The sequence below is a fragment of the Channa argus genome, chromosome 10 (assembly GCF_033026475.1).
Source record: "Channa argus isolate prfri chromosome 10, Channa argus male v1.0, whole genome shotgun sequence".
In the NCBI taxonomy this organism is placed as follows: Eukaryota; Metazoa; Chordata; class Actinopteri; order Anabantiformes; family Channidae; genus Channa; species Channa argus.
In genome coordinates this window covers 16,624,618-16,642,635 of record NC_090206.1, presented here as the reverse complement: position 1 = coordinate 16,642,635, position 18,018 = coordinate 16,624,618, and the positions used below count along the sequence as shown (strand labels likewise).

Genomic DNA, 18,018 nt, shown 5'->3' with positions numbered 1-18,018 from the left:
GTTACCGGTATTTGGTGTGTCAGAGGTGATCACATGCCACAAGACAGGTTGGACCCTCCACTGTCTCCGCTCACAGGATTTAGCATTTACTGTAAAGTAAGTGGTCAAGATTACAACAGCCAACACCCAAATAAATGCCAACAACCTCCAATGTGGACTATTTCAAGAATAACAGATTAAAACAAACAAGGGAAGGATGTTGGAAGGGGAGGGTGGTCTTTACTGCCGTGTTCTTTTTTCTTAAGTAATAAACAGACTAGTGCGTCTGCTTCTACAAACAGTTCTCTTCACACAGGCAAAATAAGGACAGGACTTTGCATGAATTGGGCCATGAAGAGGCTTTCGTAAAAGATTTATGCCAAATATCTAAATAAAGCCATTCAGTATTGTTAGAAATATGACACTACAGCATATAGAGCACCATTTGATATCAGTAATGGCATACATATTTTTGTTAATATTTAAGAAATGTGTTTGTTATTATTTTTGTTAAAGACATATTTACAAGTAAAACACAAGTGTGATCCTGTATCATATTGCATGTTGCCTTAGTTGCACAAGTAAGAAGTGGGGTTCTTCCTCTCACTATTAGGTTGAGCACATTATAAAAAGAATCAGGAGACAGATTGTGTGACGTGTACGTGAATTATAGTTATATACAGAAATGTGTTTTCATTTCTGACATGTTTGCTAACTTTGTCTTAAGAGCATGGAATATTGCACTTTTCTTGATCTTTGGTGTGTTTGCTGTATTTTTTAAAAATGTTCATGCTGCATTTTGAATTCCTACATATGGTTTTATAAGTGTCATCTGCTGGCCCAAGCTGTTTTAATGGCACAAAAATTAGTACCACATTTTATCCTACATCACAAATAGTTGTGCACCTGATTTGCATTTTTCATTTTTGGGGTTTTATTTATTTATTTATTTTATCTTAATCTGTTGATAGTAGCAGCAGTTGTTGTTGAATGGTTCATTAACAAAACAAGATCAAGTGAGAAATACTCAACACTGAGCATCAGATACTGCAAATACTGTAAATAAAATTACTTCAGTAGCTTCTCACATGGCATGTGAGACTGTAAAGTGTTTGTTCTCTAATTAGAATAGTCCACAAAAGTCACCCCCCTCCTTTGGGATCTACTGGGTCAGTCATTAAGTGGTACAGAGTACCAAACTTCAACAGCTGGAGAAGGCGTAATCATAAATGTCCACTCTGTATCAACCACCACACCCACTCTGCAGCCTGTTTTTGTTTCCCTCATTTAACAATTTATGCCCCCCCACCTCCCCTCCTTCCTTGACTACTTCCACAGCCTCTTCCGAAAGCAAAGAGAGCTGCAAACACTGTTAATCCTTTAGAAATACACCTTAATTAATTCAAGCACCTCTGAAACTCTGCCCAAAAAACCCAACCACAATCTGAAACTGTGCACCTTTAAATCTGATTTCATTCCATTCAAATCATACCCTTATTTGGGGCCATCGACCACCCAATACAAAAGTTCCCACCTCCCCATTTAACAGCCTAAGCAATGGTGTTCCCAGACCCCTGCCCAAGAAGGTGAATGTTGGCTAGGCCAAGTTCACGCCTTTCACCTAAATGCGGCACAATGAACCGGATACTGTCCCCAACCTCAGTCCACCTTTAACAAACAAAATAGCAGAGTGGACTGACAACACGTACAGCTAAATAAAGACTCTTCTGTAAGAGGCTACAGCCCCTCTTTGGTTTCCATGGGCAAAAAAACAAACCACAGGGCAGGGAGAGGTTTAAACATCTTCATCTTTAGTAGTACTGTGTGTTAGGTGGTAAACTATTAGTGATTTGTTGTGCTAGAGGCAAATACTAATTCACACACTGTGTTTTTTATCACAAAACCATTGTAGAATGCATGTCAGGTAACTTGAATTTCCCAAGTCTGGTTTTGACTGGGTACCTAAAGAACAGGTCAACATTTTCCAAGTGTGTCCTAAAACAACATTCAGCCATATTAAATAGCCAGACATATTGAACACGGACCGGGTCTTACTTCCTGTAATCCTCCTATTTATATTGGCCATCAAACAAAAGCCCTTTCAGTGGGAGTGGAGCTGACCAAAACCCAGAGTCACTGTTCTTTGGAGAAATGTATTAAAAGTGTAATTTGATATCGTCTAAGATTGTTGGTATAAAATGCTCTCTTTTAGTTATACACAATGTTTCCGTGGTGAGTTGCAATAGAAGAGAAGTAATAAAAGAGAGAATTTTGACCTTAAATAACTGAAACTTCGGAAGATCTCCACTAAATGTGAGTAAAGCTGGGAACACACCTAAAGGCTAATAGCCATGACTTTCACAGACTGGACAGTTCTCACGTAAATACTGCTTGGTAAATGGCCACTTAAATAGCACTTTTATCCAAAGCACTTTACAATGTTGATTCCCATTCACCCACACACACCTATGGCAGTGGCTGCCATGCAAGGTGCTCACCTGACCCATCGGGAGCAACTTGGGGTTAAGTGTCTTGCCCATAGACACTTTGGCATGTAGAGAGCAGGGTGTGTGTGTGTGTGTGTGTGTGTGTCTGTGTGGAAGGCATGCGCAGATGCTCTCACACTGTCAAATTCAACCTGTCAACAATGTCTGTGTTATTCCTGGGAAATGTTCTAGGAGCATCTGTTGCAGAAGTTCCATAAAATTTAAACTCACTTCAGGAAATTAAAAAACAGAATTTTATTTCGGTTGATCAGCTCATGTGTTTTGAATTAGCCTTTCAAACAAAGTTGAAATAGTTTACTGGGTCTCTTAAAACACTTTCTACGAAAACTTCAAAAAGCGTATAATGTTGGTCTGAATTTGAATTGGACTTGCTGACATACCAGTGGAGGAAAAAGGAAATGTTTTCCTTCTGCCACTCTTGTTGTTTCCTGAAATCAGACTAATATCATATTGACTTAAGGTTTCATTTTATGGTTCAGTGATTACACATGCTGCACAGACCCTACATACATGTCTGACTTTCAATAATTCCCAAAGGACAGCCCCACTCCCTCAGGAGGTACCAGATCCATCAATGCCCATCCAAAGGCAAAAGTGCAGTGAAACCAGCTGAGCCACTTGCCCCCATTGTTTACCTCTCTATTGGGGGGTAAGGAGTGTATAGAGTGCTAGAGGGCCTGGGAAAAATGCTGCAACCACAGTGGCATAATTCTTGTGAACATGGTGGGGTTATTATAGAGCTCACATGCCCACATCTGGTTTGTGTTGTTTCCTTTGTGTGAATTGTCTTTCTGCTGTTCTTGTAGTGGCCACCCTGCTGCCCTGTGTGACAGCTAGGACATCAGGCACTCCTGTTTCATGCCAACAGCAATTTAAAGCTGTGCAGAGGCTGATACTTTTGACTGAGACTTGCTCTACTCCAGCCATTTGCAGTGGGATTTTGTGGCCTTGGTAACAGCTGTTTTAGCTAAAAAGGTACAAAGTGGAACATTTGCCCACTGTTGCATTTGATTATAGCTTGCATGTCTCTATAGCAAGCAATAGCTGAAATATGTCATCAATTACTGGAATGGGTTACTGGGAAGTTTTGTGTGATATCATTGCTGTATCTGTACAACTCTGTTGATATAACCTCATAGGTTATATCAATAATAATAATAAAGTAATGGGAAGGGTCATATTTTAGTGATAACAATGTAATGAGATTTTTTTGTAGATAGTAAAAACTATAAAGAAATATTGTAATCACAAAAGTGATAAGCAGGTAAAAGCTTGGTATGAACAATAAATATATGTCTGTAAGAAGTGCTACTTAATTCTGTAATAATGATGCTATACATATATATCATAACTGGCTAAAAACTGAAAAGCAACAATTACAATTATGATCGGAGCCTGCTCCCATTTGTGTTTAAAAAAAAATATCTGTCTGTGTAAATGTTTTGTCTGAATGCCTCAATTCCTCAGCACCCATGCCAAGTATTTTATGCTATTCTTAACCCTTTCTAATACATATCTTTCTTAAAACCAAGAGTTCAGGTTTTCATTTTCTAAAAGAAGTGGACCACATTGAGAAGAGCTGAACTGAAATAATAACTTGTGATTTCTGTCTGATGGATTGCTTGTGCAAAGGTTGTGTTTTTTTCAGGGCTTATACAATTTGTTTGAAGTTTTACAATCACATTATTATAACAGTACAGTGAAAACCCAACATGGCCCTTCAAAATATTCTGGAAAGTATCACACTCACCTTGTCAATACTTCGCTACACTTCATAGGTTTCAATAAACTGAGCTTTACATCTGTGCAACATTATGGATTCTGAGGAAGAAAAAGCTAAAGCAGCCTCAAACAGATATGCACTGATGGATCATTTTTCACTTGAGTAAAAGTACAAAAGTACTATCAGCCTGTTCTAAAAGCACACAAACAGAATGACGAAAGATTTTCATATCTATGTATTTCTGGGGGTTTTACTCTACAATAAGTGTACTTTTTAAAATCAGGTGTAATAGAATTCACAGCACGAGTCCCACTAGTGGTAGAAATGTTTATTAAATGTATATAAGCTCTTGAATTTGTCCATGGGCAGAACGCAGTTCATAAATAACCCAACTGCGCCACCTACTGAATGCACACGTAGTTCGTTCATGTTTTCTGTACTTCAGCCAAATGTACCTCATACCTGAATTTAAAACTCTGACTAAAAAGCATAGATGTTGATATTGTAAACAAGTGGAACCATTACTGAGTGGAATTTGATATACTTACATTACAAACCCTTTTACCGTAAAGAGGTGTGTAAAAAAACACAGCTAGAATATTAGAATGTAAACAAATGAAACCCAATCCTGAATTTCTAAGCCTAGAAAAGTCAGTTCTTGTTGAATAACACACAAACTCCACTGTGTGTAGTCTTTAAAACAAAACATCAGGCAAAATCAGAAACATGACATGTCACCACAGAGCTACATAAATAATGTTCTCCTTTAAATTGACCTTATAATCTTTAAGAACCAGAGAATTCAAAATTAGAAAAAGGGAAGAACAACAAGGTGGTGGTCTGTGTGAGGCTAATGTTTCAAAAGAAAAGGTAAACATTAGTAAATTTAAACAGAAAGTATCACACAGTTTCAAGCAAAAAGTGTGCCAAGAAAATATGAATATTAGTCAAACACAGGAACCTCCTCTGATTATTCATATGACCTTTTTTACTCATTGTCAGTAACACTATTATTCACTATTATAATTATAAAGTTATTTTGTTTTATGTTCAACTATACTGTGAGGGTAACTCAATTGAACATAAGACAAATTTTCCTACATGACTCAAATACTAGTAGCTATAAGCAGATTGATGAAAAAAGCCCAGTTTGTAAACCACAAATTGTTGTTGGTTGAGAAACGTGCATTGCTGAACACCAGTACAAGCTACTGGGTTTTTCTTAATCTTATTTACATTAGATCTCATTTATAGGTTCCTTGTATTTGTGCTAAGTTCAAAGATTGATACACCTGCTAATAAAACACAGAAAGAACCTAAAATATGGGAAAATATTCGTGGTCTAATTCTATTCTAAAGGAGTTGTTAAAAGATGTGTTTTCTTTGAGAAAACACTTTTGTCTTTCTAATTAATTCTTTCAAATTGGTTGTAAATTATGGTCAACATTTTAGCATTTTAGCCTGCTTATATTTTAGCCCTAATATAAGAATATAAGAAATATAAGAATATAAGAATATATTTGCCATCGTTACAGTCAGTAAGGGTTTGTTTGTTGGTGAAAGTTGCACTGATTGGTTCAGGCAAATCTAAAATCACCAGCAACTGTATTTCTGCAAAAATCCACAAGAGGACACCAGTGAATCAACCCACGGATTGTTGAAGCTACAATAAAGAACAAGATAATTGGGTTATTCAATAGATGCACTCATGAAATCATGTATCAAAGCCATATGTTTTCCCAGTGAATTGATTTAATAAGCACCTGACCTGTCTCATCTTAACCTCTGATTTTTCTTTTAGCCTCTTTTTATTTAACTTACGGTTGCACATTGCACCACGGTCATAAAACTTCTGTTGAAGCTTCCAAACCGAATGAGAAAACAAAACCAAAAAAAAAAGAAAAGAAAAGAAAGTGAAAACATGTCAGGCTAAATGAGGACATTTAGATACTAAATTGAGTTCACATTAAAGAAGTTTGTGGCCGTTGACTGCTAAAAGCCAAGTGGCTCATAACCACTGTGAACACACAGAAGATTCAGAGACGTTTAAAAGCATCTATGTTTTTGCACTTTAATCTATTAATCATCTTTCTTAAATGAGTTCACTGACACCTGCCTTTATGTTTAGGAAAATGTAAAGATGAGCTGTAGTGTGCGCTTCTTAAAACAAAAAAAGTCTGAAAGTCTGATTATGTGATCAATACAGACCCACTGGGCCGTCTACAGCTCAGAACTGATTTTTAAATCTTATTGGAAAAAGCACAATGCAAACATACTTTGAAACGTGGGGGGCAGGAATGAATTGATGCGCGTTTTATAGAGCTGGGGCGAGTGTCCACGTGGGTTTTTGAGGTTAATTCACTGAGATTGGTGAAATATGGCTGGACATCAACTTTAAGGAATGTCACTGGTGAAAAAAATCGCTGAAATTTCAGCGGCCAGTGGTGAATTGTGTGTTTGCAAGCGGCTGTTTGTCACAGTGGGGGGTTGTTGAAGTTTCCTTGTAACCGGAATTAGCTGCGAAGTGCGACCTAGAGGTGTGAACATGGAATACGAAAGGTCCCGCTTGCTTCAAGAAAAAAAGTCTCTCATACTTTGCACCTCGTTTGCAAGTGAATAACTTAACAAATAAAATGGTATTTACGTGTGAAGCGTGGTTCATGGGACTTGTGCATTGCTCTGGGGTCTTAAATATGTTGGATCTTTTGAGTGAAGTTGGGGAAACACCAAAAATAATGTCTTAAGGTCACTGCTTTGGGCTACAACTAAGTTACGTGTCATTAAGTTAAACTGATATGATATTGTACTTATGCTGTTAGAAAAAGTCACATAGTAAAACATATTTGTGCGCAATCACTCACTGGCCTTTCGTTTTTAATGCATTTGTGGACGCTGCTTTAGTTTATTGCAGCATGTGCAGGCGATAGGCCGTGGTGTTAATTTATTCATGGAGGGGAGAACTCGTGCTCAGGATAGGCCCACTGTCAGGTGACGACGCGCTACGGGACAGAGGCAAGGGGACAGCTGGGCCCACAGCACCTCTCACTCTCATTTGGATGCAAATCTTGAGAGGTTGGCTGACGTCAGGACAGGCCGTAGTATACCTCTATCATCTTGTCAACTGAGCCACATCATGTGAGACTGGACAGAGACTGGGAACTACGTTGCATTTCAGTTGGGGAACATTTCTGGACTATAAACGGCGGAAGGATTGTTTTTAACAGCACCAGGGCAGCAATGTCGCCTTAAAACAGGCCACATCACCGGTTTGCTGTCTTAACAACATCCAATTGTTTTTTGTGCAAATCATGTATATGGGATACCTACTGGATAAAGAAAGCGGCATGTATCACCAAGGGCCTGTGAGAAGATCGAGCATCAATCTGCCTCCTCAGAACTTTGTTTCTACACCACAGTACGCCGACTTTTCTGGATACCATCATGTGCCAAGCATGGATACTCACGCTCAGTCTGCGGGGAGTTGGGGACCTACATATGGCGCCCCACGGGAGGATTGGGGTGCATATAGTCTAGGACCGCCTAATACAATCCCTACACCCATGAACAACTCATCTCCTGGACAAGTTCCTTATTGCTCATCTGAGTACAGTCATATGCATCCTCCAGGTTCCTCGGTGTTACAGCCGCCGCCGGAAAATGTTACTGTTGCACAACTGTCCCCTGACAGAGAAAGACGCAATTCATACCAGTGGATGAGCAAAACTGCTCAATCATCTTCAACAGGTGAGTTCAAACACTGTGCTCCAATATGGTGACGAGTGTGTATAATAATCATAGGTGATTTGTGCATTTAATTGTTTCTCATTAAGTTTGTGCGCAGGAATGTTAATTATGTTTTCTGTCATTTTGAGTCGTGTAAAATACATGTTTATGTTGAATTTGTTTAATCAAATGAACATCGAATCATCAACAGGCCAAATGTACTGTTAAGTTAAAAGTGCTAAGTAACAGAAGGAGACTGACCCTGTGACACTTTCCTCATGCGGACTGCATTTTCCCTTACACAAGTGTGAAATGTTAACAGAAAGAGATACAAATAAAGAGATCTATAGATAATAACAAACTGGATGTATAGATTATTTTCATTTCTCGTGATGCAAAAATTAGCCGACAGCTCAGTCTACTCTGCTCTATCCTGTGATGGAAATTAAAATTTAAGTTTGAGAGCAATGGGCGCCAGGCGCAGTTGTGATGTTAATGTCATTATTCCTGGAGATGTGAGGTCGGCTTCACTGTCACATTGTTTGGTGTGTTGAGTGTTATCCGTCATATCCAGGCGGTGGCCTTTGCTTCCAACACCTCTTCACTTTGATATGCACCAACCTCCCTTCCTCAAGAGGTATATTGCCGGAAAGACTAATGTTTTTTTCACAGCTAAAGTCTCAAAAGTGGAACGGCAGCTACAAACTGTAGGTGTAGAAATGACAGCTTCAGATCCAAAATTTTAAATCATGTTGCCCACGAAAAAACAGTCCTACTATATGAATCACTATCTATATTTTTTAAATAAACTGACTTTTAATTTTGAGTAGAAACGTGTGTCCACCAGTCATTTCGTTTTATAATAAGTTGACATGCACTCTAATAATATGCCTGAGAAAGTGTTCATGAGGTGTGAAAGTATTTTCCTCCAAAAAGTTTTATTTCTACAGTTCCTGGAGATGTTTGTTTTATCTTCTGTGTCGTACATTTCTTTCAAACTCGTCACCGGAGGATCTGACTGGTGGCTGTTTGAAATTCAGTTGTCATTAAATCAAGATCAAAAAGCCCAATTTGCGTATCTGTAGACAAAGCAAAGAGATGCAGATTTAAGACACAGCTAATATACATGCCATGTGCAGATAGGCCGGTCCTGACATGCAGCCTCCTCTGCGTAAATCTTCCAGTTCAGCCACTTCACTGCTAGCAAATCATCATGAGGGGAAAAAATCATCAGTGTTTCTTTTTTGTCACCTTTACAGGTAAAACAAGAACGAAGGAGAAATACAGGGTAGTGTACACAGACCACCAGAGGCTGGAACTGGAGAAGGAGTTTCATTTTAACAGATACATCACCATCAGGAGGAAATCTGAACTGGCTGTTAACCTCGGTCTATCGGAAAGACAGGTACGTTTTGTGTAAGCAGTATTGGACATCACGCACATTTGTTTTCACATCTATCAACTACAAAATGAAGCCTATAGAAACTGTGCCAAGTATCATTAAAATAAGGTTTTAGGCTGTAAATATTTGCAATAAGGAGACAGAAACATATTTGGATATTTTAACTTCGATATACATACTGATTCTATTTATTTTTAGCTCATTGTTCCAAATTTGACCAATAAATTCATTATTATTATTACACTACATATTGAATGTTCTATACACATATAATCTTAAGTATATTAAGTATAAGTATTATAAGTATATTTTTAATCCGTCATATTTTCAAATGCGCTAAGTATTTGAAAATATTTAGAAATATGATGGGTGTATATGGATTTTATATTTTTAATAATGAAATGACTATACGTTATAATAATACGTTATGAAAACATGATAATTGTACTAGATTATTGTAATTAATATGTCGTTAATATGTCGTGTATTTCTGTTGATAGGCTCTTCTGTTAATTACTTTGTTTTTTGTTTTATTTTGGAATGGACATAAAGAAGACACCTTAAATATACATTTGTAACTGATTGTTGTCATTAATTATTTTTTTCATTTTTACGTGGCTAATGTTATTCTGGGGATTTTATTTATTGTTTCTACTTTGTCTATAAGCTTATTTTACTTCAGTAACATGGAGATCGACTTAGTTAGTCCACAACCCACAACAGTAATTTCATTTATTTTCTTGATCCTTTGCAGGTAAAAATATGGTTTCAGAACCGCAGAGCTAAAGAGAGGAAACTGATTAAGAAGAAGATGGGGATTTCTGACGGCAGCGGGGGGTCTGTACACAGTGATCCAGGTTCAGTGAGCCCCCTGCCGATGCCGGGTTCCCTCAGCCCCACGGACATCCACGGCTCTCTGTACCCCCCACAGGGAATGAACACCTTGCCATCTATCAGGAATATACAGCAAGTGACTGTGACACAGTAAAACATCTTTCTGGACCATTAGTAACAAAACTGAGCACTCCGACATGCTGACAGGACACTGCAGCCAGAGGATCTGAACTCACGTCCTGAGGGACAAAGATGTGGATAAATATTTGATTTATAGAAAAGAAATGCTGGAGGCTCTTGAAATATTGTTTTTTATAGAATAGATTTAATATGTGGGGATTGAAAACCAAAAGAACGAAGTGTTTCAATCTTAAACGATTTGTCTGTGAGTTAAAGAGATATAAATATCATTTTTTATGTGATGAAGTGTATGTGTTTGTGAATAAAATAATTCAGGGACCTTTTAATTAAGTTTCAAACCGGATTGTAGCTCATCTGACAATGGACGGACTGCATTAACGCGACAAATCATTGATATTTTATTTTTAGTAAAGCGGGGAACTGCTGTTTATGACAATGGTGGTCGTTTGATGGCAAAGTTCAAAAATGTAAATAAAATGTTTTTTTTCTGTAAACCTGTCTTTGTTTTAAAAAAAAATCTGAGTTCAGCAATATTTAGGTCACAGTGTTTTTCACTGATACAGACTTTCACATTTCATAAGGTTTCTTCATTTAGAGCTTAGGCCATTTTTCCATAATGTGCCCTTTTGGATTATTAGTACTCATCGGTTTATAGTATTATCATTAGTTATGATTATAACTATGTACTCCTAAAATGCAAACTCTAAATATGTTAAGCATACATGTCAGACATACAATCAGTTCTGTCGGAAATTGTCAGATTTTGCACATTTAAAACATACCATGAAAGCCAGGGGCTGATAGCCTACAGTATGGAGATATATATTTTTAAATATATTTTTTAAAATAAATGTTTGTGAATCTAGCTTCCATTCAATACATTCAATTGTTTAAAGAGGTTGCAGTAACACAAGGAAAGGGATGTTGGTCTATGCTTTAGCCAGGTAGCCCATGTCCTAACAACAGTGAGGTCAAAGTAACATTTGTGAGATGGTTACGTTTTTCCGTTCATTGTAGGGTTAACGGGTATTTAGTTGGATAACATGTTAAATTTTAGGTGGCTAGACTCGCTGGTTTAGGATGACTTTCCCTAACTGAACTATATGGAGCAACCTACATAGCTTTGTTTAATTGTTTGTTATCTCAGATAGAAAGAAAGAACTTATACTTTTAGACATTGTGTAAAAAGTCAATCTGTCATTGTTACTGTACAAATCTACACCTGACATGACACGATGGAGACATTTCTACAATGGTTCATCTGAACTCACAGCGGCACCAGTTCCGTGCGCATGGCCGTGTTGCCGTGCGCGGCCCTGTAGGAGACGTCATGAGCGTCTTACTGCCCAACATGGCGGACTTTGATACCATTTATGAGTTAGAAGACGAAGAGGATGAACATGTAGCGAGTGAGGAACACCTGCCCAGATATTGTCCGGAGCCTGTTGTTATGCGAGGGGCTGGGCACATCACAGTGTAAGCAGTGTCGTGTTTCATCGTTCCTGTCTGTTTTTTATGCTTAGGCTATTTAGCGGATGCTAACCTGCTAACTAACGCAAATCACAACAACTAACAGCCGTTTGTTTTGACATTGGGACTAGATGCTTTGTTTACGAACATGACTTTATCATGGCAATAACTAACGTTAACATGTCCCCATGGCGACCATAAACGCTGTAGACAAGCAACCGATGATCATTGTAACGTTAGGCACGTTTAGTTACATGATGTACCATTAACGTAAATGTCAGCTACAAGTCCGAGAAACGTTAATGATCATTATCATTAAGCAGTTGTGAAGAGTAACAAAGTACGTTTACACAAGGTCTATACTTAAACACGGTTTTAAAGATCCTGCACTTTACCTTTGTATTTTTAATTCAATCAATGCTTTACTATTGTATATACCGATATATTTGTAACTTGTAGAGTTTGAATGATTAGGTATTCTGGCGATTAATTGACAGGACAGCGATTGTTTCAGACAGGTTTAATGGAAAACATTTTGATAATACCAAATATCATTTGATGCCAGCTAATAAGATGAAGTCCCGCTTTTCTATATCGATGTAAACTAAATATCTTTGGGTGTTTGGACTTTGAGCTAAAAGGGACATTTAAATACATCATGTTTGGCTGTTTTTCATAGTTATAGTTTTTGTTATTGTTAGTTGCAGTCCTAATTTTCAAATTAAGATGCTCGATTTAGGCAGCAAATTTAAGGCCCAAAAAAGAACATTCATCCAAAATTGAACAAACAGTAAAATATGTAAAAACAATATTACAAACACACTTTTCATTTTTATCTAGTCTATTTGACTTATTTCCTCACAACCCTAATAAACTATAATAATATAAACTGTCAATCACAAATTACTGAAATCATTTTGTAATTTTTGACACCTTGTGAAAATACTGTTTTTTTATGTTACTTGGCAAATAGGTTGTTCCAAGTATTGAGAGGAACTGGCCACAGTTTTCTATCTCCACATGTAATCTCAAACTCACTCTATTAGGATCAGGGCTCTGTGCCATCTGTTGGAGGATGTATGTTTGGGCTCTGTGTCATGATGCAGAATGAATTATAGACTCATCTGACTCTGGATAAGAATCTAAACATTTAAAGTTGTTAAAATGTGTGTACTTTACTGAGGGTAAACTAAGAAGATGATACATCATGTGTGCATTGCAGTGGCCAATACTTATCAGAAGAGGGGTCCCTACTGTAAAATTATGCAACAGTGGCAAACCTTGTGTAACATAGGATCCTAGTTATAATCTGTTTTTAATGCATTTTTCAATTTTCATCTGAAATTAGTTTATTGATTGTAATTCCAGTTTTATTGTGTTAATTTGTTGGTGTTATTTCACGTAGACTCCACTATGTTATTACTGTCTATACATCAAGAACTACACCAGTAATAAGTCTTCAATGTGTCATCCTTTTTGTGGAGTGTGATTTAATGTCCCTTTCTAACAATTACAAAAAACTTCAACAAAATGTGCCAAAAAAACTAGATTGTGAATAAGTGTGATTTGGCTGTTTTTCATTTTGTTTTTTTCAGGTTTGGACTGAGCAACAGATTTGACACAGAATTTCCCTCTGTTCTCACGGGAAAGGTACAGTTGCTTTTTAGTTTTCTTGCACTTCAGTCTTATCGGCTTCTTCTTTCTGTTCAGTTCCAATTGAGAAGAATTAAGCAATTAAAGCCACAGTGATTCCATTGTCCTTTTGCTCCTTTAACAGCCCCAACTTCCCAAAACCGCCCTATTCAAACTTCTCCAAGTGTTTTTGATCTAATGGAGATGCATTTCAAGCAGTGCACCACAGTGCATAGAAAAGAGCCTTAATGTGCTGCTGTCTAGCTCTGTAAATGTGTAAACCGACCATGAGGCTGAGTTGATGGGGACCCCAGTGTTTTGCAGGGTCCAGCTCTAGGTGATAAAATAATGAAATGAAGACTCTGCCGTAGACAAGAATGAAAAGCTTCCTGGGTCGGACGCAGAAACACAAAAAGGCTTCAGGGGTAAGAGCAGGCCGAGGGAAGTGTGGGGCAATAAAAAGTATCTTCAGTATTGTGACCCAGGGTGACATGTGATGGATGAGGTCACAATTATGATGATTGAAGGGTGCAGATCAGGCCCTGCTGGGCTTTATTCTGAGCTCTTTGGCTGTTTGCAAAGAGACCTTTGCATCCTGTCATAAAAGATTACGACCCCTGTTTTATGGCGTACAGACTCAGAGAGGAATGAGCATCCATTCAAGTTGTTTGGCCGGCGCTGCCATAGGCAGTGGGCTTATCTCTCCTTTGAGTCCCTCCTTGCCTTGAACAGTCTGGAGCTTGGTTAGCAAGACAGAGGCAGTGTGTTTACAGATGTGATCTCATCTCTGGACAACATCTGCAAATTTCTACCTGTTGGTTTTCAAAAGCTCTTTGATCTTTGTGCACAAGTTTCTTTCTTTCTTTCTTGATCAAATAGGAATCTTTCTTGTCTGCACCTCCCTTTTTGCTCTTAGCCATTTACCTGATGTTTAGATTTTAAAATAATTTTCCTATTACAAAGAACCTCTAGGAAATGTTCACTTTAATGTACATACATATATTGTTTCTATCTTTGTGTAGGTAGCACCTGAGGAATTTAAAACCAGCATCAGCAGAGTGAATGCTTGTTTGAAAAAGAACTTGCCTGTGAATGTAAAGTGGCTTCTTTGTGGCTGCCTGTGCTGTTGCTGTACAGTAGGCTGCAGTCTATGGCCCGTTATCTGCCTCAACAAGAGGGTAAGTCCAAGACCTCCTGTGACACAAGGTGGACAGTTTAACTCTCCCTTACATCAGTGGTGATTACTCAGGGCTGTTATAGCAATTCAGCCACATTGGTACTAGTGTAGGGGGTAATAACACCTCATGTTCAATTAGTGGCTCTAGAAATTAGTCATTGCGCTGCACAGCTCCTGTCTTTCCTAGCTTAAGGGTGTCTCATTTAAAGATGGTATTACTACTCAGAATTACTGACAACACAGTGGAAATTACTTGTAAATTAGGAGTTCAGTCCATAAATCCTAACACTGTGGCTGTTTACTATTACCTGTTAAAAGAGTAAAATTGAGGAATGAGCTTTTTGCTTGCATTCATGGCCATTTTTTCTGTTCCAACAGACAAGAAGGTCTATTCAGAAGCTGTTAGAGTGGGAAAATAACCGATTATATCACAAGGTATGAAAGATGACAAATTGCACATTAGCAATAACTGCCTGTGTCAGTGAGAAGTGTAAGTTGGTTATCATTATGATGGATAAGGGCCATTTATCTGTTTGGTAAATGCACAAGCAGCATTGCAAGCACCTCGAAGCAGTTTGAGTCAGATCTTGTTCACAAGGTCTGCAAGGACTGTGAGGTCGGCAGTAAAATGCCATGTTAATTTTGTTTTGTCTCGCAGCAACAAATTACAGCTAGTAGCTGTGCAAAGACATAAAGGAAGCTCTTCAGGGTGTCTGGCCATAGTTTGACCCCAGCAAGACCAGACAGCCGTGCTCCCAGATTCCCCTGACACTGAAGCCAAGATTTCAGACAGTTTTCTTTGTGTGTGTGTGTGTGTGTGTGTGTGTGTGTGTGTGTGTGTGTGTGTGAGAAAGAGAGAGAGCGAGAGATGTTTTCATTGTGTCTGTCTTTTCTCTTTCCAGCTGGGGCTGCACTGGAAACTCAGTAAAAGAAAATGTGAAAGCAGCAACATGATGGAATATGTAAGTAAGCTGTTGCAACAAAATGACTAAAGATTGTTTGAAAAATGCATAACCTCAAAGTCAACAAAACACAATCATCAATAGCTGATGAATTAGTTTGTCTATAAAATGTTAAGAGATGGGTAATGCATGTTATCAGCCTGAAGTAAAGAATCACTTTACTATTGTACATCATAAAAGAAAGCAGCAAACCCATTCAATAGGTTTAGAAAGCTACAACCAGAGAGTTTTTAGTGATTGCTTCTTGAAAAATGACATGTAATTATTTAATTTTTTTTTAAAATTAATGTAATAATAATTGGTAGCAGTTCATTTAGAGGATTCCTGTAATTTCTTAAGAAAAAGGTAAAGAAAGTATTACATAGAGCAATGATTTGAATCAGTTGATCTCCACAGGAAATCATTATTTTAACAACTGCCTACAACTCTCTTTTTTTACGACCCTGCTTCATATAAATAATGTGTAATTTGGATTAAATTGTTTCCCCAGGAACATTGTAATGACTGTTGTTAGGTTTAGGAAAGAGAAACAGTTTGAAAACAGTTTGGGAAAGACTGGTTTTAGCTAAATGTCATAAATACATTGTGTATAAAGTCTTTGTTTAAAACCAGGCAATTCTTCCTTTAACATAGGAACCAACCAAAATAACATCCTTATTTTTAACAGAGAAAAAATAAGCATAAAAAGGTACAAGGATGGGATATATTGGCAAAAAACAGATAATACATACCTAAAGCTTTTTACAGTACTTGCAGTCCTAGTTATGCTTCAACATCTCTGCAGTCCTGAAAAATGTATAATAGGTTTGTCTTTTTTGTCTCTGTAGGTGATTCTTATAGAATTCTTACCCAAATATCCTATATTCCGACCGGACTGAAGAGGCTGTTAACATACTGGACGTGTGGCCCTTGAATCTTTTCCTTAGTGCCTTGTATATACAGTATGTTGGAATAAGGGTCTGCACCGGTGTCTCTTGTGACGCCTCTGTACATCTCCCAGTACCTTGTACATTAAAATTTCAACACTGTCACTTTGCTTTAGAGCAGATTTTGCACATCTTCCCAGCAAAACTAGACATGTCCCCCTTGTTGCACTCTGATGTGTTTTTGTTAAATGTGACAAACAAGTGAAACTCTTGAAAAGTGCATTTACCCCAAAGAACTATTAGCCTGTATCCCATCTAATATATCAGTAATCTCTTGCAAAGAATGTGATGCCTCCCACTCCCTTAACTATTATTGCCTTATGTATGACAAAAAAAAGAAAACTCTAAATGTAAGAGGAGGAGGATGGCATAGTAGAATTCAACAAGGCTATAAATTCAGATGCTGTTTCTTGGGTTTCCTGTGTTTGAATCCAGTTCTTTGCAAGTAGGTGGGATGGTTGAAATTGCCTAATGTACATTACCACCCTGTGTTTTTTTCTCTATATTTAATCCTCTGTACATGGGAACTAGCTAGAATAACTTGACCTGTAAATACCATGTTAGTATAAGCTATACAGTGGTATACCATTGTTTACATAAAATTACTTAGCTCTTTAATTTTTTGCCATTATATTGCTGTACCATAGTTTCAAATAATGAAAGATGTCTATGTACCTTTCTAGTTTATATGGACCTGTTTACCTTGTAAGCCATATAGTTACAATGTACATGATGCCACAGTTGGGATTGATATTTGCACTTGAGGCCCAGGAGAAAGGATTTCATGCAGTGACAACAGCACTGCTTCCTACCATAAGGTTTTTGCCAACAAAGATGACACATCATCTGTTCAAGCCGAAGATAAGTTTCATCTCTGATGTTTAGTTGGAAGATAATGATTTGAACTCTGCACTCCAAGTCTTTTTTTTTCACTATAACCCAACTTTGCATTCATTTTATACTTTTGTACTCTTTTGTGTGCTGTGTTTGGACCTTCCAATGTATTATGAAGCACATATATCAGCAGTACAATGCATAGTGGGCAGATGGTTCCTTTGCTTCTGTTATTCTGTCCAGTGTTAGTTTCTTTTCCCTGAATCATAGAGATTGCTGCATTTTGTTGTATCCAGAGTGTCTCTGGAATAGATGAACCACACAGAAGTACAGGTCAAAAACTGTTCTTTTGTAAAAAGGAGATTTTAAATCCTCCACCCACTATTGTCCCTGTTACAATTCTTGTAAATGTTTGTCCCTATTAGCTAATCCTAGAGGACATAGAAAATAAATGGTCAATTTTCTGTTTTTGTTTTTCATTTTGAAGCTATTCCTATTCGGTCACTTGTCATTAAAGTTAAAACAGATTATTATTGACTTCAGCTTTGCCCTTTGCCCCCAGCCCGATGTCCCACCACCAGACATTTGACTATTTGCCATGTTTAACAAGGTGTTGAATTGTTAACTTTAACAAAACAGCCTGCATTTACTTGAAATATAAAAAACAAAAAAACAAACAGAAATGCTGATACTATAACCTGCTGCTGC

General features: G+C 37.6%; 2 protein-coding genes across 2 annotated transcripts; both read left to right on the top strand.

Moving 5' to 3' along the window:
- The first annotated feature begins 7,517 nt into the window (after window positions 1-7,517).
- cdx4 (caudal type homeobox 4) lies at window positions 7,518-10,322 on the top strand. Its single transcript, XM_067518451.1, has 3 exons — window positions 7,518-7,953; window positions 9,192-9,337; window positions 10,089-10,322. The coding sequence occupies exons 1-3, from the start codon at window positions 7,518-7,520 to the stop codon at window positions 10,320-10,322; spliced, it is 816 nt and encodes a 271-aa protein (XP_067374552.1).
- Window positions 10,323-11,626: 1,304 nt separating this feature from the next.
- Window positions 11,627-17,774, top strand: chic1 (cysteine-rich hydrophobic domain 1). Its single transcript, XM_067518452.1, has 6 exons — window positions 11,627-11,785; window positions 13,375-13,429; window positions 14,434-14,589; window positions 14,967-15,023; window positions 15,491-15,550; window positions 16,378-17,774. The coding sequence occupies exons 1-6, from the start codon at window positions 11,640-11,642 to the stop codon at window positions 16,426-16,428; spliced, it is 525 nt and encodes a 174-aa protein (XP_067374553.1). The 5' UTR covers window positions 11,627-11,639; the 3' UTR covers window positions 16,429-17,774.
- The last annotated feature ends 244 nt before the right edge of the window (window positions 17,775-18,018 follow it).

Excerpts from the sequence above, each read along its gene's own strand:
- cdx4 (XM_067518451.1), top strand. The coding sequence starts at position 7,518 with ATGTATATGGGATACCTACTGGATAAAGAAAGCGGCATGTATCACCAA. Across the intron at positions 7,954-9,191 it reads TGCTCAATCATCTTCAACAG|GTAAAACAAGAACGAAGGAG; the intron begins GTGAGTTCAAAC and ends TCACCTTTACAG. Across the intron at positions 9,338-10,088 it reads TCGGTCTATCGGAAAGACAG|GTAAAAATATGGTTTCAGAA; the intron begins GTACGTTTTGTG and ends GATCCTTTGCAG.
- chic1 (XM_067518452.1), top strand. The coding sequence starts at position 11,640 with ATGAGCGTCTTACTGCCCAACATGGCGGACTTTGATACCATTTATGAG. Across the intron at positions 11,786-13,374 it reads GGGGCTGGGCACATCACAGT|GTTTGGACTGAGCAACAGAT; the intron begins GTAAGCAGTGTC and ends TGTTTTTTTCAG. Across the intron at positions 13,430-14,433 it reads CCTCTGTTCTCACGGGAAAG|GTAGCACCTGAGGAATTTAA; the intron begins GTACAGTTGCTT and ends ATCTTTGTGTAG.